The sequence below is a fragment of the Xiphophorus maculatus genome, chromosome 23, assembly GCF_002775205.1.
Source record: "Xiphophorus maculatus strain JP 163 A chromosome 23, X_maculatus-5.0-male, whole genome shotgun sequence".
NCBI lineage: Eukaryota > Metazoa > Chordata > Actinopteri > Cyprinodontiformes > Poeciliidae > Xiphophorus > Xiphophorus maculatus.
The window spans coordinates 22,464,979-22,491,387 of NC_036465.1; the positions used below are offsets into that span (position 1 = coordinate 22,464,979).

General features: G+C 43.6%; 1 protein-coding gene across 3 annotated transcripts in view; it reads right to left on the bottom strand.

Moving 5' to 3' along the window:
* LOC102226455 (transcription factor COE1) overlaps positions 1-26,409 on the bottom strand; it is a 79,450-nt gene that overhangs the window by 31,023 nt on the left and 22,018 nt on the right. For all 3 annotated transcript variants that reach the window (XM_023328610.1, XM_023328609.1, XM_023328608.1), the window contains exons 7-8: positions 3,276-3,357; positions 1,419-1,560 (exon numbers count right to left, since the gene is read on the bottom strand). In XM_023328610.1, the coding sequence (XP_023184378.1) occupies positions 1,419-1,560; positions 3,276-3,357 (224 nt within the window). The remainder of the gene's footprint in view (positions 1-1,418; positions 1,561-3,275; positions 3,358-26,409) is intronic.

Below are 26,409 nucleotides of genomic sequence, written 5' to 3' on the forward strand. Positions count from 1 at the left end.
TCAGCGTTCGCCGAGCAGCAATCTGTGGCCGTAATCACGGCCCTGAGATGCCTCCCCTTTCACAGCCGCTGATATTATGTGCCCTCGGTGTGCATGTGTGTGCGACTTCTTTTTACGTGTGTGTGTGTGCGCAGATTAACCAGATGGTGGAACGTGAATCCATGTGATAGGATTATACTTTGGGGTGTTCCTCTGTGCCATCTGTTCGACTCTATGGGCTGCTCATCTATTACCGCTCGAAATGGGCCCCAAAGTCACGGATCCGCCACACATATGCGGCACTGGGATCGCGCCGCTTTTGTATCTTTTCATCTCGTCTTTTTGATACACTCCTGCCTCTTCCTTTCACGGAAACTGCGAGCCACCTTTCCTACACCTCTCTGTTCTGTACTTTCGCTCCTTTTTGTCTTTCTTCAGACTCCTCTCAACGGGAGGAACAGGCAAAAAAAAAAAAATCAGAGGTGAGGAAATTCCCAAACAAATCTCTCTTAGCAGAGGCGACATCTGTTACGGTGCGCATTCTGCTTTCGGTGCGAGATCCGACGCCTCCAATATGTCTCGTCTTTGTGAACTTTTCTAATCAACTGTGAGACCGGGCACGGGAGGGGGGCCAAGTGGTCCACTTTGTCTCTGGAGGACAGTCATCAGAAAGACTTAACCGTGGCATTCAATCTTAACTCAATCTACTCCAGGCGGTCATTTAAATCCCTTCTTAGTTTTGTCGTCATTATCATCCCTGAGGTTGACTTTCCTCAAAGAAGAAAAAAAATATGTTTCTCTTATTTAATGTCTGGGAAATCGAAATGAGAAAATAACTGGATTAGGGACTTGGGAATCAGTGCAGCCTCCTAAATCATACGCACATGTCATTATGAAGTATTAAAGGTTTGGGTTTGACTGCGAGTGTGTATGTGTGTGTGTGTGTGTGCTAGCTTTTTTTTCTCTCTTTTTTTTTGTTATGGGTGTGCTTGCTTGAAAACCTGAGGGATGGAGAGTGATGGAGGGCTAGAGGATAAAAGCAGGTCTCCAAGGAAATAAAGCTAGTGTTGGCTTTAAGCAGAACAGACCTCATAAGACACATAGTGCTTATCTGAGGCAGAGTAGAAGGCCCAGAGGCGCAGACCTGAGGGGAGCAGGCCACATGGGAGAGACAAGAGACTCTCGCGTGTTTCCACTCGCTCCTTAGCTCCAGTTAGAAGAGAGGAAAGTGAAATCCAGGAGGAAACAGGATGAAGATAAGAAAGAAAGCACATGTTTAAGGCGTGGAGGAGACGAGAGGGGAGAAAGGGAAAGAGGGGTTGGAAGTGGAGCTAGATTTTTTTTTTAAGGGGAGGAAGAGGATGAGAGAGGAGGAAAAGGAAAGAAAGAAGGGAAAGGCAAAGGAAGGAGTTTTTTGTTGTTGTTGTTTTTTTAAATACCGTGTTCCAGGTAGGACGGAGTTCCTTCCGAGGGGTCCAAACGTCGAGCCCGCCGACCGTGTTTGGAGTTGTTGTGCACAAACATGTTGTCAGACACGGCCAGGACGTGGCCCTCGACGCTCACCGTAGTGGACACAACCACCTGAGAGAAGGGAGGCCAAGGAAAACAAGAGAACCGCTGAAAACCTTTGAAAGTAGCTCATTCTAACTTTAAAATGATCTACAGGATGAATTGCAGACTGCATGAAGATCCTAAAAAGTTTAGGTTTTTAAGCAAGTAGTGTCAATAACCAATTAATAACAATAGAAAGGCTGTGACCACTTTGAGCTGTCAGATGATGCATTTACGGTTCATGTTTGTATCTTACTGGTACGTATTTCATTAAAAGCTCAAATATATCTTTCTGTGTAAATACATATTAGTTAAAACAATATATGTTTAACTTATATATAAGTTAAAACAAAAAGAAAAATGAAACCAATCATGTTGCCATTTGTTTTTTTTTTTTGGTGTTTGGAAATCTTCTGAAGAGCCCAGCTGCCCATCTTCACACTGAATCCCTGCTCAGCTTTGTCAACCCAAATGTTCTGGCAGGATTTCCCTCAAGTTTCACATGTTTTGCCTTTCTACCTATTTAAAAAAAAACACCTAAATGTTTATCAGCCCAATTCTCTACAGAATGAATTGTTACACTGCTTTAAGAAACGATTTATACACCTTGAACTTTTCACATTTGTCACTTTGCAACCACTTCCACTTTTATGAGGGTTTTATGAGGTGGACAAACACAAACTAGTGGACTTGTGAAGCGGAAGGAAAATCAAACACAGTTTTCAACATTTTTTACAACAAAAGCTCTGAAAAGGGTGCCGTGAACTTATCGTTACTTTGTCAGGCTAACTTTTGCTGCAATTAACGCTGCATGTTTGTCATGTATGGCAAGTTTTGACATGGAGAGATTGGGGTTTGCCCATTCTTATTTGCAAAATAGCTTAAAATCAGCCAGATTGGATTGAAAGACTTTGTGAGCGTCAGTCTTCAAGTCTTACTTTAACTTTACACTTAGATTTAAACCTGGACTTAATGGCCACTTTAACACATGAGGATGCTTTTGGAAGCTGAACCCTATCAAGATTTTTCCAGTATCGTTCTGTATTTAGCTCCCTCCATCCGTCTGTCCGTCCATAACAGGACTCCTTTGGACATTCATTTGAACAAACACTTTCTTCTTGCCACTCTTCCATAAAGGTTATGTTTTTGGAGTCTATGGCAAACGGTTGTCCCGACTCGCATATGTTACGGTCTTCATAACAATGTCCTTTCACAAAAGTTCTCTAATGAATCCTCTATGGCCATAAGAGCACAGTTGTATTTATAACAAAATTTAATAACAATGGAACCCACAGTGAAGGTTTTGTTTACTAATTGGGTGACTTTTAGCTGCAATTTGTGCTCGGGATTTCACATGGGGGGCATCCGGATAAACGGGGCTAAAATCATGCCAGATATTTAAAATCTAAAGTATTGTTTTATTTCCACTGTGCAATAATGTCCAAAATTGAACCAATCCCACTAAAGAGCACCAATGTTTCTGATTGTGAAGAGGGGAAAAAAAAGATGTAGGAACTTTCAAGGTGTATAAAAAATGAGCTTGAAAATCATCTATTGAACTTGTTCATCGTGCATTTTGAACGTTCCTCGGAAGAGACACTTTGTGTGCCTCGCTTGCAGCATTCTGTTTGGAGGATAGTGTTATACGGTGTTCTACAACAGGACATCAAATGCTTCTTGTGTCTGCCACACAGTCACTGTGAAGCCCGCTGCATCTTGAGTGAGTGCAGAAAGCGGCCGGTCACCTGAAAACGCCTCATGTCTCGAGGGTTCCCTGCGTTCTTCAGGCAGTTCTGGTTGCACTTCAGGAAGAACTTGAGGAAGAACCTGCGCGCGCACGAGGAGAGAGACAGAGAGAGAGGGAAAGATCAGACGAGCCGTCGAAAGACTACCTGCGAATCCTTAAAAGAGATGCCACTGATAAATGACAAAACAGATAAAACTAGAGGCAGACGGGGCTCTCGCTCCATCTGACACTCCTCCGTCAGCTGCTGGTGACAAGCGCAGTTATTCCTCAGTAAAACCTTCGCAGAGGCAGTGACTTAGACGCAACCTTGTGTATCAATCGCCGAGCGTCTGTCACGGCTCGCCGTAAACTCACCGGGGGCAGATGTAACCCCCCCACCCCCACCGGTCCTCAGGCTTTGCACAGCCGTGTGACGGAGGTTGAGCTGTAGCTACTCTGCAGCACACAGTGTTGCCGCTCCTGCCTCTCTCAATCTCAGTGTGAGAGACCACATCAACAGCACCTGCCATGCATTATTAATAGGCTGAGATGGCAAGTATGGCTACCCACATCAATACTTAATGAGGGAGGGGAGGAGTACAGGGGAGAGTTGGGGTTGTAGATGGGGTGGAAGGGGAGGGGGGGGGCGGTCTGGTCTGGAAAGCAGAAAAAGAGGAGTGGGTGGGGGGTGGCTGACAATTTATTCCCTCGCCCCACCCCGAGGCTTGAGACCTGACAACTTCTTCTGTAAGTGAAACTGCAGTATTGTACATCTCCTCATTCAACCTTCTGCGCTGCCTGTCTGGCTCCATGATGGAAAAAAAAAAAGAAAATCAAATGAACCGCAAAAATAAACAGCGCTGTGTACAAATAAACAGGAACCCTAAAACAGGGGGAGAAGGGGAAATAGAGGGGGGTATAAAACTACATTTCCCACCCCTCACTCCCCCTTCCTCTTACTCCTCCTTCTCCCCCCTTTGAGGTAGCTCAAAGAAGTGCTGACAGCTGAAACTGCTTACAATACAGATCTCCAGCAGCCAGAGAGAGAATCACTCCTTTGCTCAGCTTTTCTTTCATATGTCTTATTTTCTCCCCTCTGTTCATTTGTTATGGCTACGATTCTGCACTGGGCAGCGCGTTTGGAGCCAAGCTCCTCGGATATAATCGAGCGCGCACACACACACACACACACGCACACACACACACGCCGGCATGTCAGGAGAAACACAGCGCCCCGGACAATTGCTTCATCTAGTCTTAGGAAAAAAAGGGAAAAAAAAAAACTAACAAAAAAAGAAGAAGATAAATGGACGTAGCAGAGTTATGTCTCATTTCGAGAGGCAGGCCTACTGCTGTGTGCATTACAAGCATCTGATGTAACACAAGAACCCGCGGTTATTCCCCGACAAGTTTTAAATGCATGACAGCTGGCTGGTGGTGGATGCTCCTCCTTGAGTGGAGAAGAAAAAGCATGCTATGATCTCAATAACAAACTCTTTACTCTAATGCGTTGTGTTTCCCCCTCCCCCTTTTCTTTCCTTTGGCTTTTTTTTTTTATTATTATTTCTGTTGTGATTTATAATCGTACTTGCGCATGAGGCCAAATCTGAATGAGACAGGGAAGGGTGGGTGTGTTAGGGGAGAGGGAAAGAAATGGCGGAGAAAGTGAAAGGGGAAACCGATTGAAAGATAGACAGAAGGACGAAGCAGACAGTACGTGAAATCCGAAAGGAGAGACAGACCACCCTCCTGTATATTTTAGAAGCTGTGGGCCAATATCTCAATAATTCATGAAGTGGAGAGATGTTTTTTTTTTCTTTTTCTTTTTTTTTTTTCCTCCAGCATGCTGTTAGACCCCACGGACCGAGGGTCTCCCAACTTTCTTATCTCCTCAAGGTCAGAGAGCAGCCTAACAGACAGCTGTGGACCACATGCACTTGTCCGACATACTCCACCTTCCTCGCTGCACCTCCTGTTTAATTCATCGATTCCACTTTTTTCCCTCAACGGCCCTCCTGCTCCTTTGCCCAGGCATCCATGATGGATGGAAAGATGGATAAGTGGAGGGAAGAAAGTTAGGGTCACCGCAGTCAGAGGTGATGGAATCAGAGGGTTAAATTTGGAAAAGGAGTTGGGATGAGACCCATGAGACGATAAGTGTGAAGGAAACACACCAAGTCCGTCTGATATTTTTGTCTTTTTAACATGCCCTAATGTTCTGGTGTAAAAGATTGAGGTCGTGGTTAATCATTTCAGGTCTTTTTTGCACATTTAATTTGACATTTATCCTGCACAATTCAACTGAAAACAAATCAGAGAGAAAACATATTAAATAGCTACTTTAGCTAGCTCAGTTAAGTGTTAATCAAGTACTTAACTGATTTCTTTTGTTTAATTTCAACTTTAAGTCCTTGGCATCGCTACCTGAAAATACTTGTCCTCGCTTTTCTGCCTTAAGAGAGAACATCACTTATTCACAACCCTTTATAGTTGCATCCACAGATTTTCTGTCAGATTTAGTCCTGAACTTTGGATAGGCCATCTCCAAAAAAAAAAAAAAAGTGAACCCATTCTTTTGTTTATTTTGGATGAGCGGTTCAAATCGAATCACAGAAATTATGACTTTCACTTTTAACTTTACACTTTTGAGATAATCAGCGAGTGCTTCTGTGTGATGAAGTCGGGATAAAGGAGCAATGTGCGCCAATATGTAACAGCAAAGAGATTACCATACGGATTTAAGGATAATCTGATTGACAGCTGACGAGTAAATATGTGCAGCTAGCCGACAAAAGCCTGTGATTCTATCCGGTGCTCGGTTCAGTGCCCAGTAATTGTTGTATTTTTGCTGCTTTTTTGTTAATTAACTGAACAAGGCAAATGGGCAATCAGTCTCACAAAAGTGCATCAGAACCTCCCCTGTGGTGCGAGAGTAGGAATCACCTGTTTACACAAAATGACTCGATTTTAGAGCCAGATGAGGAAGTGGCGAGAACAAAACGGCCCAGTTTTTGTTGTTACCAAATCCCCTATGAGCTTATGAGCAGCTAAATCACTGAGACATGTGACAGAGTGCTGAACGCAGTGCAAAGCCAATGTTTCTTTTTCATTCTCATTTTGCCATTGCACTCACCCAATATGCTTAATTTGCTCTCCCTTGTGAAGGCCTCCATCCCACTTTACTTTTGTTCGCTCTGTCTCACCTTACCAACTCAAAAAGGACTTTTTTTCTGAAGTAAAAAACAACTGTAGAGTTTCATCCATTTGTATTCAAACAACATTGATTAAAAAAAATAGATTTAGTAATTGGTAGGGCCTTGGTAATTCTAGATTAAGATGTTCTGTTCAGATGAGACCCACACTGAAGTTCTTGGGCTTAATACCACTGCACATCATTCCTGAACACACTCTCCGTGGGAAGGTTTTTCTTCAGCAAAGACAGAGGAGCTGGTCAGAGTTGACGGGATGATTGACGGAGCTCAAAACATGGCAAAAGATCAAAGGTTCAACCTCCAACAGGGCAAAAAAACCTCAGCGTAAAGACACGGAATTGATCAGAGCAGAGCAAATTCATGACTCTGAAAGGCTCAATCAAAGTCCGCAGCAAAATCCAATCGAGAATTTAGAAAATCGATGTTTACAAGCACTCGTGATTGGACAAAGCCGGTGGAGACATATCTGAAAAGAGCTGCGGCTGCAATGCAATGAAATGTAGATATTTTAATAACCATATATCCTTTTTATTCTACTTCTCTATTATGTGCTACTTGTCTGTCACATAAATTCCCAATAAAAATGCTCCGAAGTTGCATTTTTGTTGGGAAGTTGTGATATAAAAAAGGGGGGAAGGTTCAGACAGTTTGAACACTTTCTCAAGCAGGCGAAAATAGTTTCAAAAAACTTTCGCACAATTACAACAACCACACAAACACAGAATTTGGTTGATAAGTAACGAATAAAGAAAATCTTTTATTCAACTCTTTTCTGTTCTTATTTTCTTCAGAATGTGCTTCCACGTATTAAGGCTTAAAGATTTTTTTTTTTCTTTCACTTTGTTCTTTACACTGGCGTATTTCCTGATCCTTGCTTCAATTATTCCCACTTCCTCTTTGCATTTGAAAGTCTCGCTGCTTTCGAGCTGTTAAACCCGTGCAGGCAGATATTACTGCTGCAAATTGCTGCACCGGCTGGATTAAATGAAATAAAACCATTTCGCTCTCTCGTAATTACCCCCCAAATCCAGAAATGGCTGTGGAAGTGAATTTGTGTAAATAACTGCTTGGCCTCTTCTAGCCTCGTGGCGTAAATTTGCAACAGCAAAAAAAATAAAATAAAATAAAAAAAATTATATACAAAAAAAAAAGCAAACGCAGCCGGTCGCTGTGGTAATTTAATGATCTCACACTTTCATCATATCATAACCGGCATTATTTGTCACTTTGGAGCAATTAAACACAAAATCACCCCCCTGCCCATGCAAAACAAAACAAGGAAAGCAATTATAACACAACTTTTAAGTAATCCCCGTAGCATCTAAATAATATTACTGCAGTGATAAAGATCGTCTAAGCGATTAGCTAACAGCACAGAAGCCTCCGAGGGACAATTCTGTTATATTTTCTAATAATTTTCCTACATTAGCCACAAATGAGGAAAGGAGTTGTTTTCCTTGTCAAATTCAACATGGATGACTTCAGAAAACCGGCTTTGAGTTGTTGTTTATTTCCCGCCCTCCTCCCTCTGCTCTGTTAATTTTGTTCCGATGTTCTGTAAGAATAAAAAAGAAGAAGAAGAAGAAAAAGAAGAAAAAAAAAAACCCTGGCGCAGTTGATGCTGTAACTCAGCCCTCTTTTCTCCTGCCATCTATTTCAGCTGTACAGATCATCTCCACGAGATACGCTCTGTGTCTGGCTCCTAATATGCTTCATGAGGTGTGTAATTCACTGTGCTCCGGAGGGGAGCCATTTGTCTCGAGGGTTAACTAAGTGACACAACAGCACTTCCCCGTGCCTGTTAGCACCGCGGGACATGTTGAACCAATCCAGGCAGGTAGAAGGAGAGACGCTCCTGCACTTTGGCAATTAAGCATTAGGGTACATTAAGGGAAATATCTGTCAGCATGTGTAAAGTGACAGTATAGTGAAGTGTGACATTCTAGCAGAATGAAATCTCTTCCTCACACTCTTGCTTGGAGTATTTTCTTTGCCCCCCTCCCCACGCCACCCAGCTCCCTCCCTGTGTTTCATTTCTCATTTTCTTGCTGTTCCGGGCTACTCTTTCTTTCGCTCTTTCCGCCATGCATCACTGACACTTCAACCGAGAGCCTGACTGGCTTGTTTTTGTGGTGACCTGTCTCCCAGCCAGAAGTATATGTTTAAGCATAGAAGCACACACTCGTGACCTGCACACACATACACACGCACACACGCTAATTTAGGGAGATTTATGAGTGGGGCCTTGCACCAGGAGCCATGCAGGCTGACCCCAGGGGTGCAGTGGGGCACTGATAGGGGCCGGGGGGGGGGGCCCTGGCTCCACAGTGGGGGGACATTAATAATCCAGAACCAGGTCTGTCTCTGGGTCTGGTCCTCAGCCTTGGACACCAGGCTGGAGCAGTCTGCAGTGGCCCACTTTCGATATGAAAGCAGACAAATTTGGTGGTACCACTAAAAAGAAAAAAAAGAAAAAATTTCATAGAAGCAACATTATCTCACGCTGGAAAACAACAACAAAAAAATAAACAGAAATCCAATGTCAAGAACAACATCTTCTTCTATCATGTCTCCTCTTTTTCAGCCCACCTATTTTCAATACAATTTATGGCAAAAGACCCAAATGGCCATGTTGGACAATTGATGCTGACAATGTTTGCGTAATTTTCTGGCAAGCAGATTTGAACGTAAATTTTTTCATGGCGATCATTCTGCCATTTGCAACAACTTTTTTTAACAGCTTATTTCAATTTAAGGCTTTTTTACACATCTTCACCAAAGTACCAACTCAACTAAGCCTAACCCTATCCATATTTTCACATCTATGGACTGGAAAAGAAACATTCATTTGTATATCTCATTTTAACAGATAGACACTGAGAAATGAATAAATATCTTAACAACAGGGGAAAAAAAAGGATGATCACAAACAGCGAAGTGTAAGGACAAAGTGAAACATGCTCACACACTTCACTTCATTCCTTTGGAGTGCTCCTCCTCAAAGTAGTGGTGGGCACCTCTATATTGCCCTCATGTCTATCTTAAGTGTCATGATTTATTCAAATAGAACATCTCAATGCGCTGAAAAATTCATTCCCAGCTCACTCGGCGCGCCGTCCCATCCTCCTCTTTATCTCCTTGACGTGTGTGCACGTCTTGTCAGCTGAATTTGTCCCCATCGTTAAATATTTCTCAGAACAAATGGACCCTGGAGGGAGGGAGACCGTGGGTCAAGGGGTGGGGGGGGGGATCCACGGTGAATCTTCGGAGCTCGGGGAGAGAGGCCTTGCTTGGGGGAAGAGATTGTCCCCTCGCTCTCCCTGCTGCTGGAGCTCCAGTCTCAGCTTGGGGACAGAAGTCCCAGAGACACTTAACCAATTGTGTTTCATCCATTTGATCCAAAAAGGATCATTCAAAATTCAGCCGAGGCGTCTTTGAGGGCAGCACGGGAAGACCGGTGGAGAGATCTCGCTAGCTTGAGAAGAGGAGACCTTCGTTTAGCAACGTGTAGCCTGAAAACGCGCCTACCTGTGCGGTGATTGTGCACCACAGCAACATTGGGAGCGGAGGGGAAATGTGCAACTAAATAAACATCTGTGCATGTGTATGTGTGTGTGTGCCCGTGTAGCAAAGCCATGATGTATAAGAGCTTGTCTGGGTGATGGACAGTCTTGGCAGGCGGTGCTGATTGAAACACTTCCTCTGTCGGGCCTAGCCCATTAATCTGATGGAGACAGAGACAAAGAGAAGGAAGGAGAGAGGCTCCAGGCCCCCAGACCACAGGAGTAATGAAGGGTCCTGGTCCCTCTCACCCCGGCTCTGTCCTGCCATGCTGCGATGCGGTGCTACCCCTGTCCAGCCCCAAACTCTGCCCTCATGGGAATGACCGGTGAATAATGGCCCTGTCACCAGCCAGGTAGACACCGCTGCACAGCCGAAGGGTGTGTGTGACCGCTAGTTGTGTTCCATCTCTGCGCAGTCTTTTACCCTAACCACTCTCCTCTCTGCTTTATCTGAAGACTGATGCACTTTTATTGAATAGTGTTGATTTAAGCACATGTTAAGCTTAATGCATAATGCATCGACTATATATAGGTTGATAAAGAGCAGCGTGTCACGCCGAGACCAGCCCCATACATTGTGGGGATGAATGTGCCGCTTGCAAAAGTTCTTTCTTTTTGTTCCATTTAAGCACCACATTAAATCATAACTGTGACTGCGACTATGCGCCGGCTCAAGGTTATGTTTCTAAATGCAGCGGGATCAGAAATCAGAAACTTAATTAGTGTGCCATGTTTGTTCTTGGCTGAAAAGTTGCTCGCCACCAAAAGGGGTCTTGAGGGACAAATATGGAAGCAAAGAGAGGAGAAAAATGTGTGACAGAGAGCGCGCGCGTGTCACAGGAAGACGGATTCTGAACGCAGGCGAATGGCTTCCTACAACGTGTGTGTGTGTATGTTGATACTTGCTCATGCGCATGTTTTGGCCCTGCGTCCCTCTGTGTTTATCAAACATATTACAGCTCCTTCTAGATTCCTCACCTGCACACCCCCAGCCTGCTACATATGGCCCACCAATCACAAAATAAGGAATCATGCATACATTAGCATAGCTAATGGCCTACTCTCTCCATTTAATATGCAAATTTCCTGAAACATTACTGAATGCCTTCTGTTCTAAATGAATAAATTTGAATCGTAATTAGAATAATCCTTTATAATTAATGAAAACTGTCAATTTTGGTTCATAAGTAATTTGATTAAAGTGGTGATGGGACACTTATGAAGTTCATCGCGCCGCGAGAAGCGGCGAGTGCATTCCTGGTGGACGCGCGCGAGCCGCAAGACGACCAACAGCACGGCGGCGTTATTGATGACGATGATTAATAAAGCTTCTGAAAGTGGTTGTCACAGAAACCAGACGTTCTTGTTTTTACTCCAGTACAACTCCGCTCTCTTACTGCTGTGGTAGAAACAACAAATCAATCACGCCTTTCTGTCGCTTGACAGACAGAGAAAAGTGAGGAAGTGATTGAAGAGGTTTCCCGGCCTCGTGGTGCTGTGTCAGTGGCCCGTCTGTCCGGCTGGAGACACTGATGGACTGTCAAAGTGGGGAGAGAGCTGCACTCGCACATGCCAGGTCATTACAAGGAGCTGAAACACTGTGTTTCACCAGAACACAGGGCTAGGAGGAGGCCTTTTGTTGTTTATCTTGTCAAAAGATAATAGTTCACGCTTTTAAAAAGTCTGTTGAAAGGGTATAAGCAGTTATTATCTTACATGCAGCAGAAAACTCCTATCACCTTCATTTAGTATTTATCTATCACTTTGTCTCGGAGGCTGAAGCTAGTCTGAGAGGGGCCAGGATCAAATGGACTTCTACTGTCCTAGGATGGATTCACACCAGCCCTGCTTAGTCCGCTTTAATCAAACTCCAGTCTGTTTGTCTAGAAAGTCCGGTTCGTTTGGGGCGGTGCGAATGTGCAATCGAACTCTGGTACGGACCACAAAAAACAGACTCTGGTCCGCCTGAAAACCCAGGTCTTGGTTCGGTTGAAGTGAACTGTGACTCAGTTTGAATGCATATGTGAATGACAAGCAGACCGGCGACAGCTCCAAAAGCAGGAAGTGAAATAGTGCGGGGCATTCTGGGTAAGTACAACCAAAACAAATGTGAGGGTCTAGTAGTAGCGGGAGAAATGTACCAACAACAAAAGACAGATCCTACAACCACTAAAATCTGATGCTACTCCATTTCTGTTTAGATTTTGTGAAGAAGGAAGTTGCGCTCATGTTTTCTTCTGAGGTTTCCTTCAGTTGTTCTTGGTGCAGCGCCGCCACAGGCGAGGAGGTGAACAGGTCTTTCAATTGGTTTGGAGCATTTGACACGGTGCAGTGTGAAAGTGAACTATACCAGCTGAAAATGTAACAATTGTTGGTCCCCAATTGAACAGTGTTGAGGACTATCAGGTGTGAAAACAACCCTTAAGGCAACTTCAATTTCAAAAACATCACAGCATTTTATGCAAATGTCACTTTATAATCTTTAAGCTGTCACATTTGCTTTGGAAGGTTATTTGCAAGTCGATCATTATTTACATGGGAAACGGAAGCAGGTGGTGCACCTGTACAAATAACCACCCAATGTAAAACTGAGGACAGTTAAAGTTTGTAAAATTCCCATTTGTGTTAAACGCTACAAGGTTTTGGAGACTGAAATTGCTTTAAGGCAAGAGAAGACTGTTTAGACTTGCAGATAGCTTTAGTTGCTGGCAAACAAAACTGTATTTATTGTAGTGAAGACGAATGGAGACTTATTCTCTGCCAGTAAGATCTTAAACACCTTTAACCATTATTCACTAGAAAAAGAGATGCAAGATGTTAGGAATACACAGACTAGTGTCCTTGCTGTTCAATATTGCAACGATGACAACAATTGAGAATATTTTTTTCCTTCAAAATCTGCATCAGGTGAGCTCATAAAAGGAAATCAAAATCAAGCCGATGTAAAATATATATTTGGGAACCAGAGTCTGAATGTATGACACCTGAAAGAGTTTAACACACCCAATATTGCCTCCAAACAGGATAGCATACGTTAAAACTACAATGACATTTCTATACGATGTGTGGCTATACATCTGTCAGTCAGAGAGGGCAGCATGTGAATGTAACTCTTCATGAACCCCCCTCCCTGCTTTCAGCTTTTCACTCATATGCTGCTCTCCTGCTATGAAAGCTTACAACAGTGTCACCTAAATTAGGGTCACTCAGCTGTGTGAAATTATTGCTTTGTGCAGTGCAGGTATGAATTTGCTCAGCAGTTCCATTGTGTGCGTCTGAGAGTGTTTGCATGGCTTCAACCCAGTAATAATGGTCCACATAGTGTAGAGCCTTGCAGACTAATTAGCCAAATCACTGAGAAAATAGCAGGCTGCTAATTAATGGGTATTATGGCATTTCAGAAGTCACCACTCTAATTGGTTGGGGGTTGAGGGGGGGGGGTTGATTTCAATGCTGTAGCAAAACTAACTTGTTCCGTCTGTTTTTTTTTTGGTCCGTCTACCTTTTAAACAGTTTTTATGTTTATGCAAGTGAAATAATTAGTCCACACACATATTGTTTTTCCACATACAGACAGTGTCAGCTTTCTGCACTTAAATAGATGGCTTGGATATTTTCGCCTGAGGTGATGTAAGTTTAACAGAAATAGTTTGCCTTTCGATACAGACGTCATATCACAGCAAATTTGTAAAAAAAAAGCGACTCAGAATGGCAAAAAGCAAGTTGGCTAAATGGGTGTCCATGTTTTAGCAGATTTCCAATTAAATTTTCATTGTTTTGTTTAGTTTTTTTAATGTGGCTGTTTTCTCTGCCGAACAACATCTGTCTGTCTCTCTATGAGAAGTTAGGCTCATTGATGCTGCTGGCTGTGATTCGCCATTCTGCTCTAACTTCACCAACAGTGGAGCAAGCTTTTGGATTTTGTGCCAGGAAGTCATTGAAGACACGTTTCTTTATCTTTTCAGAAATCATAACGCTTTGGAAACTATGCAGCTGATAAAGCAGATTGTTGCAAATGTAGTGTTACATTGTTACACGTATGTTGCTTGGCTAAGCAAACAGTCACAAACTTTACAACTGTCTCTGGTGAAAGTGTGGGTGAGTAAATATGTGCTGATATGGCGTTTTGTCGTCTCAGAGATTTCAGTTTGGGTCTTTTTAAATTGCTTTTACCTCTTTCACAGGCCGGAATAAATATGAGTTCCTGAAATTACCTCCAATTACCTCCTTCATTCAGCCAGAAGGCTAACTTTATTACACCGTTTTCACCATTAAAGACAGACATATATTAACAATTACACGAGAAAAAAGGCATTCTGCTTAAATTGTTTTTGCAAGAACAGCTTCACAGCTTATAGTTTCATTTTTTTTAATTGTCAAATGGGTTTTAAAATGAGTTTTGAGGGACAAACATGGAGTGTCCAACCCCATTTGACGAGGTTTTGTCAGACAGACGAACTGAATAACACATTTTCACATTTGACCCATTACCTTTCATATTAGACTGATTAAATATCTTTATATTACTCTGAGAGGAACAAACCCCTGATGCAAGTGAATTGGTAAGTAATATAATCCGTCTGAATAATTCTCTTTCTTATTTCGCGTCCCCGTCCTGGCCCCTCCGACACACTCATACATGCATATCCCCTATAGACTCCTCTTAACCCTATCAGACGCCGAGACAATCAAAATAGATTTGCATTCAAATACCACATGCTCGGTATCAAATATCAAATCAAGCTCGAGCCGCTGAGACAGACAGACAATTGCCTCCACCATGCAGCCTCTGACTTCCCTCCAGAACGCCAAACCCCACCTCCTCCTCCTCTCTCCACCCAATGTCCAAGAGACTCCCCATTCTCTGCTCCGGACGAGCTCCTTCGGGGGAGCGACAAGCGGCGGCTCGGGTGCTTGATTGACAGCCTGTTGATGCTCCTTTTACACATAAACTCCACATCGGCCTCCCTCCTGCTGGTGCGCTGTTCAGGGGTGTCTGTGATCGCCTCGGGGCTAGTGCCCTGAAGGGCTGCTCACTACTATACATACAAATCACAGTGTGTCAGCCTTGTGAATGGGCCCATTTTGACTTTGTCCTTGTAAAGTCACCCCCCACCGCACCCCCTTTGAGCCGGGGCCATATCTGCATCCTGCCTCTTCCCCTACTTTCCTTCTTCATTCTTGTTCTGGCAGACGCGTGATGAAACTTCCACGGTATTTGGGAAGGCGCGGGCACACACGGGAAAGGGAAACATGGCACATTTAAACGTGGTGTGCTAATGGGCGGCGCCTCGGAGGTGGAGGATATAAATAAATCAACGAGAAGACAAGCCATGGAGATGGGTCCACACACATCTTGACGGTCCAGGGCCCGGGGCCGGGGGGCTTTAATCTCCCACACTCAGCCAGCACACCTGGTTAATGTTAAGAGGGCAGTTATAGTCAATTACATTCCCATATAATGCATAAACCTCGACCTCGCCAGTGCAGCTGGAGTAATTGAAAACAGGCGCAGAGTAAACCGGGTCCAGGCAAAACAAAAAAGTCAGCTTCCCACCCTTGACTTTGCCATTTACTATATGTGTGCTGTCTTCCTCATGTTATTATTCCAAAGTCTTGGGAGGGGCATATGTAAGGGAGGGAGAGGGTGTGGTTGCCATTTGGATATAAGGACGTAAAAGAGCAAAAGAGGATATGGCATGTTATGAGGAACACAAAGCTGTAGGATAGAGGGAGGAACGGTGAGAGGGGTTTTGTCTCTCAGGTGAGGTCCAGGGGCGGCGGTGGTGGTTTTCCATTTGGGACTGGGTGGGGGGAGTTTAAGAGGTGAGGAAGAGGGGGAGGGCGGGCGGCCGGCCGTTGTAAGTAGGAGTTTGAGACTGACAGGTGACATTACCCTGCGTCATGGCTGGAGGGACAGAGGGACAGAGGGCGCGATGGTTATCCAGACAGAGAAATGTCACTGTCCAGACACGGCGCACACGCAAACAAGAGCCGCACGCACACCCATACGCATTACCACACACACACAAAGATACAGGACAAAGGAGTCTGGAGTCTTTTAGAGTGAAAAAGGCTGGCTACAGCGGGCAGAGATGGAGAGATTACATCCTCCCCATTTAGATGCCAAATACAAAAGAAGAATCAAGCCGGAAAAAAAAAAAAAAAAAGCTGAGCGTCACTTACAAGTCAACAACTTTACATTTTTTTCACATTGTCTCCAAGCTTTTGTTTTGTTCCTCTCCTTCCATTTCAAGCCTTCCATTGCTGTTTTCATTAAAGTCATTCCTCATTTTCTTTCTTTTTTGCTTTTTTTTTTTTTTTGGCAAGGCTTATAAAATGTCCATATTGCAGCTCGTTTCGACCCCATTGATTTAGTGTTTGGTTAAATATTCACGACTGTGGATGCAATTAACATGCTGTTAATGAATAATTGATCGCATCTTAAGCGGCCATAAAACTCATGCATATTAATTATTGAAACAGGAAATATGAAAGAAAAGGAAGAAAACAGCCTTGCTTGTTTTGCCTCAATCAACCTTCTTTCATTTCTTTTTTTTTTTTTTTTAAAGTCAAGAAGGAATGGTGAGAGTGTTTGGGTTGGGCGAGTGAGGCAGTGATGGGAATATGCAGATTTCTCCCATTAAAAAAAAAAAAAATTAACAACTCTTATACGCATTTAGGCTGCCGTTGAGTGCATCCATTACATTTATACATACATCTCCTGGTGTGTAGGATTGTGCGCTGCGTCGCTCAGTGCAGCATTGTGTTGACAGCCTCAGTGTGACAGAGGTAGTAGCTGGCGGTTATGAGAGGCGAGTGTTTACCACGCGTGAACAGAACAAAAACACAAATCCGGCGAACATGGGGAGGCTTGTCAGCGAGAGACTGGAGATCAGTCAGCCAACAATGAGCTTTCCCTCTCCCACTGTGTCTCTGCCAGTTTATGCTTATGGGCTGATGTTGCCCCCGGCGCCTCCCCGGATTCTAGTGGGCGGAGAGCAATTGCCATAGAGAGGGACATGGGGGCGGGAATTATTGCTGCGGTGCACCTGTGGTCAGGTAAACAGTCAAATCCCCTTCCGTGTGTGTGTGCGTGTGTTTACGTATGAGGGCGAGACACGTATATCGGTGCGTGTTTGCGAACACTTTTGGGGTTAAATTCATTATCCGTACATCCTGCACTTCTAAACCACTCAAAAATGCCGTAACATGAAAAATACATCCCGGGAGCAGCCGCATACTCCAGGAAAACACCAATTTACATCATCGCTTGTTATTTATTTAGCACACAAAAAGCTCTAGAGATATATGTGTAGGGGTGTGTGTGTGTGCGTTAATGTGCGTTACCTCCATCTCCATCTTCTAACTACTCCGCAATGTTGCTGCCTCGGAGCTAAAAAGTGACAAGCCGTCAATTGTGTTCCAGTATTAACCCCCTTCTCAATAACTGCGTGCTCGTCTTCGTCTCTGTGATGTCAGAGTGATCAAAGAAGCGGTACTTTGGTAAAAATAACCAAAGGCAACGAGATGGAGGACACCATGCTGCTCGCAGGCTGAAGAACGACGGCCAGCCTTTCAGCAAAAACAATGTCTGACTTTTCTTTGTCGCTCTCTTCCAGTCTGTCTCGTTACTTTACTCTTTCCTCGTCTTCAATCGACAATATGCGGCACTGACTGCTGGGCGTAAAGTTTTAGTTTGTGGTGTATGTACCCTACAGTACTTTGCTAAAGTGTTAACTTCAGCGCATTTCATTGGTATTTTATGCGATTGGCCAACACAAAGTAGAAGATAATGGTGAATTGGAAGGAAAATAGGACACAGTTTGAAAAGTTTGGAACATCTCGAAACAGCTGACACTCTGTTGATGGTTTGTATGATCTCCTTTTGCTCCAATTACAGCAATTTCTTTTTGTCCATAACAGCTTTCCACCTTCAAACAAACAAAATTTGTGTCTATTTTCCTTTGCAAAATAACTTTTGGTTTTGCAGCAGATTTCTGCATCCTCACAGCGATGCATTGGTCTTAACCATTCTGCTGCAGCTCTTACTACATGTTTAGATTCGTTGTGTTGCTGAAAGGCGAACTTCTACCCTGTTGTAAAGTCTTTTGACAAAACCGATTGGTTTTATTCCAGAGTATTTGCAGTATTTAGTGCGACTTATCTACCCCGTAAATACTTCTTCCCACGCTTCTATTAAGGTTCGATTTGTTGAGAGAGCATTGCATTGCACATCGGTGGACTCTGACAAATGGGCGACCGGTTGCACTGGACATCTTATTTAGGGGTATCAGAGTGTAGGGGGCCAGAATACAAATACACAACACACTTCTACTATTGAAATTTGTGTTGGTTTACCAGATAAACCAACACAAACGCTGACACATTACTGTGGCAAAATGCGAAGAAGCTCAACGGTCGTCAGTACTTTTGCATGCCCCTTACCATTTTATGACGCGAAAGAAGTGTGATTACATTTTTTTTTTATGTGAGGAGGACTGCATATAGTATTCATTCTGCCCATGCTATTTTAAGAGGAGGGCGGGGAAGCAGTGAGCGATGAAAGTGAAAAGGAGACCACCGGAGAGAAAGAGTGAGGACGGAGAGAAGCTCCGTGTCTCATCTTATTGTTCCAGGTTCACCAGGCGGTTTTTATTCCTCAAACTACAAACTGTGCATTCAGTCATCAGGACAGTGAAAAGTGAGAGTGGGGAAAAAGAAGAAGAAGAAGAAGAAGAAGAAAAAAAACAGAGTAAGAGCAAAGACACTGAAAGGGGGGGTGAAGGGGAAACTGGAGGGGCATCTCTCTGTGGCTAATTCTCCGGGTGTGGGAAAGCAGAGCACCTTACACAGGTTGGCCTGGTTTCAGTAATGAGTTTGATTCTTCTCTCTGCCTCCTCAGCCTCACTGGGGACCAGGACTGCATAATAACATCCTTCTCACACACACACGCACACCCCCCGCCCGCACACACTTACGCAAACACACGCATACACACGCCGCCACAAACAGGTCTATGGGGAGCTAATTATTCTCACCTGTGTTAATTATTGCTGTAAGCCAATCAGTGGACTCTGTGCTAATTAGGCAGTGTTAGGTCTGATTAGTGTTTTGCAGCAGGCCCACTCAAACTGTTATCTACCATACTCATCCCCTCGGGCGAAAGAGGAGAGAGAAGAACAGGTGGATGCTTGCCCTGTGTGTGTGTGAGAGAGTAAGAGAGTGTGTGTGGAATAGAGTGCTCATCCCTGACAATAAATACCTGAAGGATAACTCAAACTAGCAACAAAACAAAGTCTTATCAGATTTGTTTCAAATCCAACTTCTTGTTTTAGAAAACAATGCACACCGCCGGTGCACAGCTAGTCTCTGCCCTCTCAGTTAATTGGTCCTGGTTTGAGGTCATTTCTTTCATCTGGACAAACAGTCCCCATGCCCTTTTAGTTAATGAGGGCTGATCCGGGATCAGTTCTGTCACTAATGGCTCAGTTTTTTGCCAGGATAACCCCTCAAATTGATCCAAGCATCTCACATAGCGCAACCCCCCCCCTATCCTGACCCAGGAGACTTGCATGTGTGAGCAGATAAGTGTGTGTAAAAGAGAAAAAAAAGAAAAAGAAAGGGAGTGTTAAATGTATAAATGAGGGTCTGTGGATGACCTCCCAGATGAGGAAAATGGAGGGGAAAAAAAGGGAGAAGAGCGTAAGGAAGATGAGAAGAGGAGAAAGAGGAGGAGGGAAGAAAGAGGGAAAAGAAGGCTGGAGGAAACCTTCCTCTTATGACACCATTGATTTTCCTTCAGAGGCTTGAGCCTGTCACTACTGAACACTTGGTTTCCCAGTCCTACACACATACACACACCCAATGACACGCACACACGCGCGTACACCCCCAAACTCCATGCCCTGACCTCCACGTGTGCCTGCTGGTCCATACTGGGTCTAATGACACCGGGGCCTCCCACAGATCAATACTAAGCTGTCACTCAGCTAGCAAGCATGCACGTTCAAGCACACACACACACACACACCCCTGCAATGCATGCGCACACAAAAAACATCGGCGCAGATGCAGACATGCACCAACACACACACACGCTAGGTGGGTATGCGTTTGCACATTTGTGTATGCTGGAAGCGATGTTTTCTACAACCTCAGCAGATGCCCTCTTCCTCCCCCTCGTCTGACACTCCCCCCGCCCCCACCCGCTCACGCACACACACGCACATGCTGGACCAAAGCCATATTCTCTCACACACAGCCGTTTTCTTGCCCTCCTGCCACCTCACACAGAGAAGAATCCTGATTTCATTTTGATGAATGAGGATGAAGGCCCTCGCACAAAGCGACTGGACCTTGTGATTGTAAATTATAAAGTGTCATCGATTCTACATAAACCGTCCACGCACCCCTTCATGTAAATACACACACACAACGAACACACATTACTTCTTGATACAGTGTCACAGGAAAGTGTTTGCTTTTGTCACTTAGGCGCAATGTATTCAAACGTCATGTGACCGACGACACAAAAGAGCTGCAAAGTGGAGGGTGAATGGAATGTCGTGTTACAGTTTTTTAAAATGATGAAATCTGAACAGTGTGGAGTGCATTTCTATGCAGCCCGTTTTTACTCTGATACCTCTATGTAGTGCAACCATTTCAGCTACCCAACTGTGTGCGGCTTCGTTTCAGTGTAGTTGTAGGTAGTGTTGGAAACTGATCGGATCTTTTATCAGTTATAATGATTTTTTTTTTTTTTATCATAAAAATTTCGATTTATCATCTAAACAAAATTCAGTTAATGTTAAAAAACTGGTTAAAATGATATCTCCTCTGCAGCTTTTTCAACAAGAGCATCAATAAATATCGGTAAATCCACAAATATGATCAGATGCAGCTACTGAGTGCAGTTTTAGTGAAATCAATCACACTTCTTTAAGTAAGTGGTGTCCTGAAGAAGCCTCTTTCAAATTGGAACATTTTCAAGAGCAGTCTTTGTGTTAGTGACTATGTTAACTCTGTGTCTTGCAGTTACCTAAAAAAAAGTAGCAAATGTTTTTTTTTTGTCATCATTTTTTTCCCCCCATTATCACAACAGTATCGCAAAATATCATTATAAAATTCAAAGTCCGCATCGCCCACTCCTAGATGCAGCGATTCTACGAAGGCCTCAGGAATTTGTTAGAGAAGATTAGTGAACGGAACGATGTGATGAAACAATATCCCAAGCTTTGAACATCTCAAAGAGCATTTTGCAGTCTCTTGAAGAGAAAAGCAGCTAGCAAGCAGAACATTAGTCAGAGGAGCAGTGAAGAGGCCGATGGCCACTTTGGAGAGCAACAGAGACCCGAAGTTCAAGTGGAAGAATCTGTTGATCCAGCCTTGATTAGTTATGTACTCTAATAATCTGGCCTTTATGAAATATTAGAAAGAAGTTGAATGTTGTCGGGAGAAAGCCATAGAGCACAATATGGTGCTGGTAGCATCATGCTGTGGAAACATTAAAAAAATCAAAGTTATGAAAACTGTGAAAGCCGTTGTCCCTCAGTAAGAGGAAGTGCTTCTTCCGTCCTCTCATCTTTTCCTACATCATTCACCGGCGTCTCTCCCGGCATCTCTTCTTCTTCTCCCCCATCCCCTCCTCCGGTCTCCCTGCACTTGCACCCTCCTTCATATTCTCTCTCCTCCTCCTCAACAATCTCAAGCACCCATCCGCTTCTCTTCAAGCGCATCTCAAGTAGCCACTTAGAGAACCAGACGTGGAGCTTGAGCCAAACTCCTCTCCCTCCAAACAGAGTTTGAGCGCTCTGACAGTCCGACGTGTGACTTTTTGACATCTCCAGGTCAGTGAACAAGAAAAAATATATAAATAAATTTAAAAAAATATCGCTTTCCTTTAATCTCTGGACAAACAAGATAATTACCTCTGACAAAAAAAAAATAAATAATCTGTTGCCTGTAAAAAAACTCAGGCTGAAAAACATTTGTTTGTCTCTGTTAAATCACTAATTATAGCCCGGCACAACGCGGGGCAGATGCGGGGCTAATTCACCATTAGGCCGTTTGGTGTTTATTAAACTTTTATAATGTGATCACTCGGATAACGGCACAATTGTTTCCCTGGGCGTGTGTGATTATGGTGTTGTACCCCTCTGTCCCCTTGTAATGTCTCCCGTTGAGTATGAATGCTCCTGTATAAGTGTGTATGCGTGTGGGGGTGTATGTGTGTGTGTGTGTGTCTTGGAGCTCTCCGAGTAGTGTTTTCCATTTCTCATTAGAGTGGCACAGACTCCTGCTGCAGGGTCAATGGAGGAGGAGGGTGGGGAGAGGGTGTGTGGGAGATTTTGTGTGTATCCGTTTGAAGGGGAGTGGGGTGGTAATGAGCGCAGGAACATAATACAACGGCGTCCATTAATGCTCTGAGGCAGTGACATTAGGCATACTTAACTAATAGAGCCAGTCTCTGCAATTACCCACTGTTATCTCTACAGCTTTAGAGGGGAACCAGCTTTAATAAATGTTTGTAGTAATGTGATAAATGCCAGGTTTGCTCATTTGTAATCTACACTGCGGGACAAGGGGAAGCGGTTTAGGTCTAATTGTTTTCCTCCGGATTCAAGGATGCACAGGCTCTCGACAAAAGTAGCCCTGGCCCTCAGACTTTGCAATGTTTTGTCGGGACACAGCTGCAAATCTGGAACAAGCTTCCAGAAAACTGCAAAGATGCTGAAACACTGAGTTTGTTTATTCGCTCCAAAATCTCTGCCTGTTTAGAGTTGATTCATATTAAATGGAACATTGATTGATATGTCTGATGGCTACTTGCTTGATGATTTGTTTTAAGTGATGGCATTGAGCAAAATATTATGTTTATTGCTTGTTTCATAATAGGTCATTGTATTATGCTGACATGTGCCATCCAAATAAACTTGACTTGACAAACCTCTATGCATTTATTGAAATTTTAGCATATCGACCAACATAAAGTAATGCACTAAGCAAGAAAAAAAATAGTTGTAAAAATATCAGAATCTAAAACAATACTATATGAGACTAACTTTCAGTGCATCTACAGCTGAACCTCAGCCTCGGTATCATATTTTTGCTTTTTCATTTAAACAGGTTTCCTTTCAGATTTGCAATATTTTTGGTTACATCCGTCTTTCCTTCAACTTTAACCAGATTTTGTATCCCTGATGAGAAAAAACATCCTGGCAGCATAATACTGGTTACACCATGTTTCCCCTTTTTTAAGGTATTATAAAAATGTAGGTAGATGTTAGCTTTCTGCCGCAAGGCGTTGTACATGCATGCAAGTGTGTTCATTTCTCATCATTTCGGTCCTTCCAGAAAAACTGAGATCAAATTACACACAAAAGGACTCCATTTCCAACTTTTTTTTTTTATTTCTAAAGGTAATTGGACCCGTTTTAATTTAGCATCCTCCCTTCCACTTCAGAAACTTGCATTACTTTTAATAATTCGTCTTAGCATGAATACTCCTGAATGTCCCTGAAGCTGAGCCGAGAGAACTTCTCCATGGAGAGAGGAGGGGGTGGAAGGAAAAGTGTTTCCCTCCCAGGATGTATTTCTCCTGGTACCTCTCTATCTCCGTCTCTCAGTGGGATACCATCAGAACTGTCAAGCAGAGAAAAGCGGTCCGCACCTGACGCCTGCCGTCACGCCTCCCTCTTCTCCCCGTCTTCCCTTTCATCGTGGGCCCACATCAGAGGCGGCGCCGTGATTGCGTGTGTAAACATCTTGTCATGCTAACATGGGCGCCATGACAGAAGAGAGATGCGCTTCATTAGCGGCACGCTTGTAAAGTTTGTCTTTGCGTTTGAACGTGCCTTGGTGGGCTATATGTCTATTCGTGGGGGTGTGCGGAAGAGAGCGTACACTAAATTTACCAAGGTCAGCGCACAGACGCATACGCATGGGTTCTTGGATTTTTGTACAAATTTGACACAGTTTAGGAAAGCCGCCCATGCCGGATCCACACAAAAAGCATCCCCACGCTTCTCTGACTGAAAGAAGAACTTAGAGGCTCGTTTGCTACTGAAAAACTTCACACACCCTTCACTCATTTGGCAGTAAATCTTCTCTGTTTGTGCAAAGACAATAACCAGAAGAAGAGGGGGGAGTGGTGTAGCGAAGCAGGGGGGTAAAAAGAAGTTACAAGGAGAGCAAGCAGCAGGGTTAATTGTTTTCCAGAGAAAGAAAATAAGGTTGCAAAGGTCTGCTCGTTTGAACTGAATGTCACCTCATGTAAATCGCGGCTCCGCCGCTGGAAGAAGCCAATAACCGGGATCATTAGCGCGACTCCCTCTGTCGAGGAAGAGCGCACTGCAGAGGAGGTAGCGTTCAAACACTGGGGAAGATTCCAAGTGTGATTAACCAGAAGAACCTCCAGAGTTAAATCTGGAGTTTCGAGTGGGAGGACCAAAGAAAAAACTAGACACAGACAGAAGGGCAGACAGAGAAGGAGAGAAGAAGAAGCAGAAGAAGAAGAAGAGGAGGAAAGAGACACATGGATGGGGAAGAAAATCAGAGACAAAAGACAAGGAAACGAGTGAACATTCCTCCCAGCGAGGTCAAGCCACTCGATAAACAAACCAACAACGTTCGCGGCGCACACATAAAGGGGGTGAAGCTGTGCAGAACAACAAAGTGTCTCAGTCGATTGCCTACGCCTTACTTTGTCTCCCCTCATGAGTTACATAAACAAAAACAAAGGGCCTTTAAGTTTAACGCTGGCTTTTTGAAGTGGAACAGTGACATGTGCTTGGGTCTCATTTGTTGATGCTGAATGAAAAGTAAGGGGGAAAAAATAATATAACAGGAATGGAAGGATGTGTCATTCCTTTGATCAGACAATGCTATTGACCATAATTGTCTGTGCACCGATGTGTCCGCTTTACATTTAATTAACGCACAGATACACCTTTGAAGATGTCTTTTTGTCTCCCTACCAGCACGACTCAAATTAGTCAAGCTCAATGCCAGAAAACTCACACATGAGAGCAGATATGAAATGGTTGGGCTCTGGGACATTGATGGTTTTCAGAATAGCTTATAAGCGTATTCTTTTCATGTTTTCAAAGAAAAATGAAAATCATTCTGAAAAACATAAAAAAAAGACAACATACACATAAAGGGATGTTTTAGATGTCGGGCAGCGAGTAGCTTTGCTGCCTTGCAGCAGGAAGGTCCTGGGTTCGAATCCCAGCCTGGGGTCTCCCTCTGCACAGAGTTTCTCCCTGTGCATTGGTTCTCTCCAAGGTTCTCTGGCTCCCCAAAACATGACTGCCGGGTTAATTAGTCTCTCCAAATTGTCCTTAGGTAAGGTGTATGTGTGTGTGTGTGTGTGCTCATGGTCGTTTGTTCCATGTGTCTCTGTGTTGCCCTGATCAAAGTAATGCACAAAATAGTGAGTGTTCTGTATTCAACGGCTTCTGAGATACAACTTTTGTTGCAACAGTTTCAAGTCTTTTTGGGTATGTGTTTACCAGCTTGTTGTTCATTCTTTGAAAAATTGTTAAATTCCAGTCAGACTGAGTGAAGAACGTCGGAGGACATCAACCATAAAGTTTGAGTTTTATATTATGTTATTCTCTCAACGAAACTATACTTGGAATGTTGCTTTGACTCATGTTTGATAAACCCCTGATTCTTCTGTGGCAGCCATTCGGGGGTGCCTGAATGCTTGCTCACAATGCGCTGGATATTTACCCAAAGCTCCTCCTTGGAGCTGCAGTTTCTAGCTAATGATGTGGATTGGATGTTTTCCACTGTACAAAACACTTTGCACACAGGCCAGAAAGTTTCATCTTCATCTAATTTGACCAGAGCATCTTCTTCTACGGATTCGCTTTGTCACCTACGTAGCAGATTTGTTGAGGCCACAGATAATAAAGTCTCTTTCACAGATTCTGCTGTGACAAACCTCTGAGGGTTTCACAGATCAGCTGCATTTATACTGAATTCATATCACACACTGGTGTACTTTACTGGAAAATTGGCTATCTTCTAAAGGCAACAGCTGGATTTCAGTAAGAGGCAAAAAGGTGTTGGGGGGATGAATACAGATACATGCAGATTTTTATTTTAAATTAAAAAAATAGGTAGAATTTTTCTTCACATTTCAAGATGGTGTGGTATTTTGTGTTCTTCTGTCACATAAAATCCCAATAAAACACATTAAGATCTGTGTGAAAAAAATGGTAGTGGCGTGAACACTTTTGCAAGGCCGTGTAAACACCAGAACTTTTCTTGCACAATCCCGCCGCCACTATCACAGCACACATCTCTCCCTCCCTGGCTCCTCCAGGCTTTCCTTTCATTGTGACATGTGAAACTGAGAGCGCCGCTC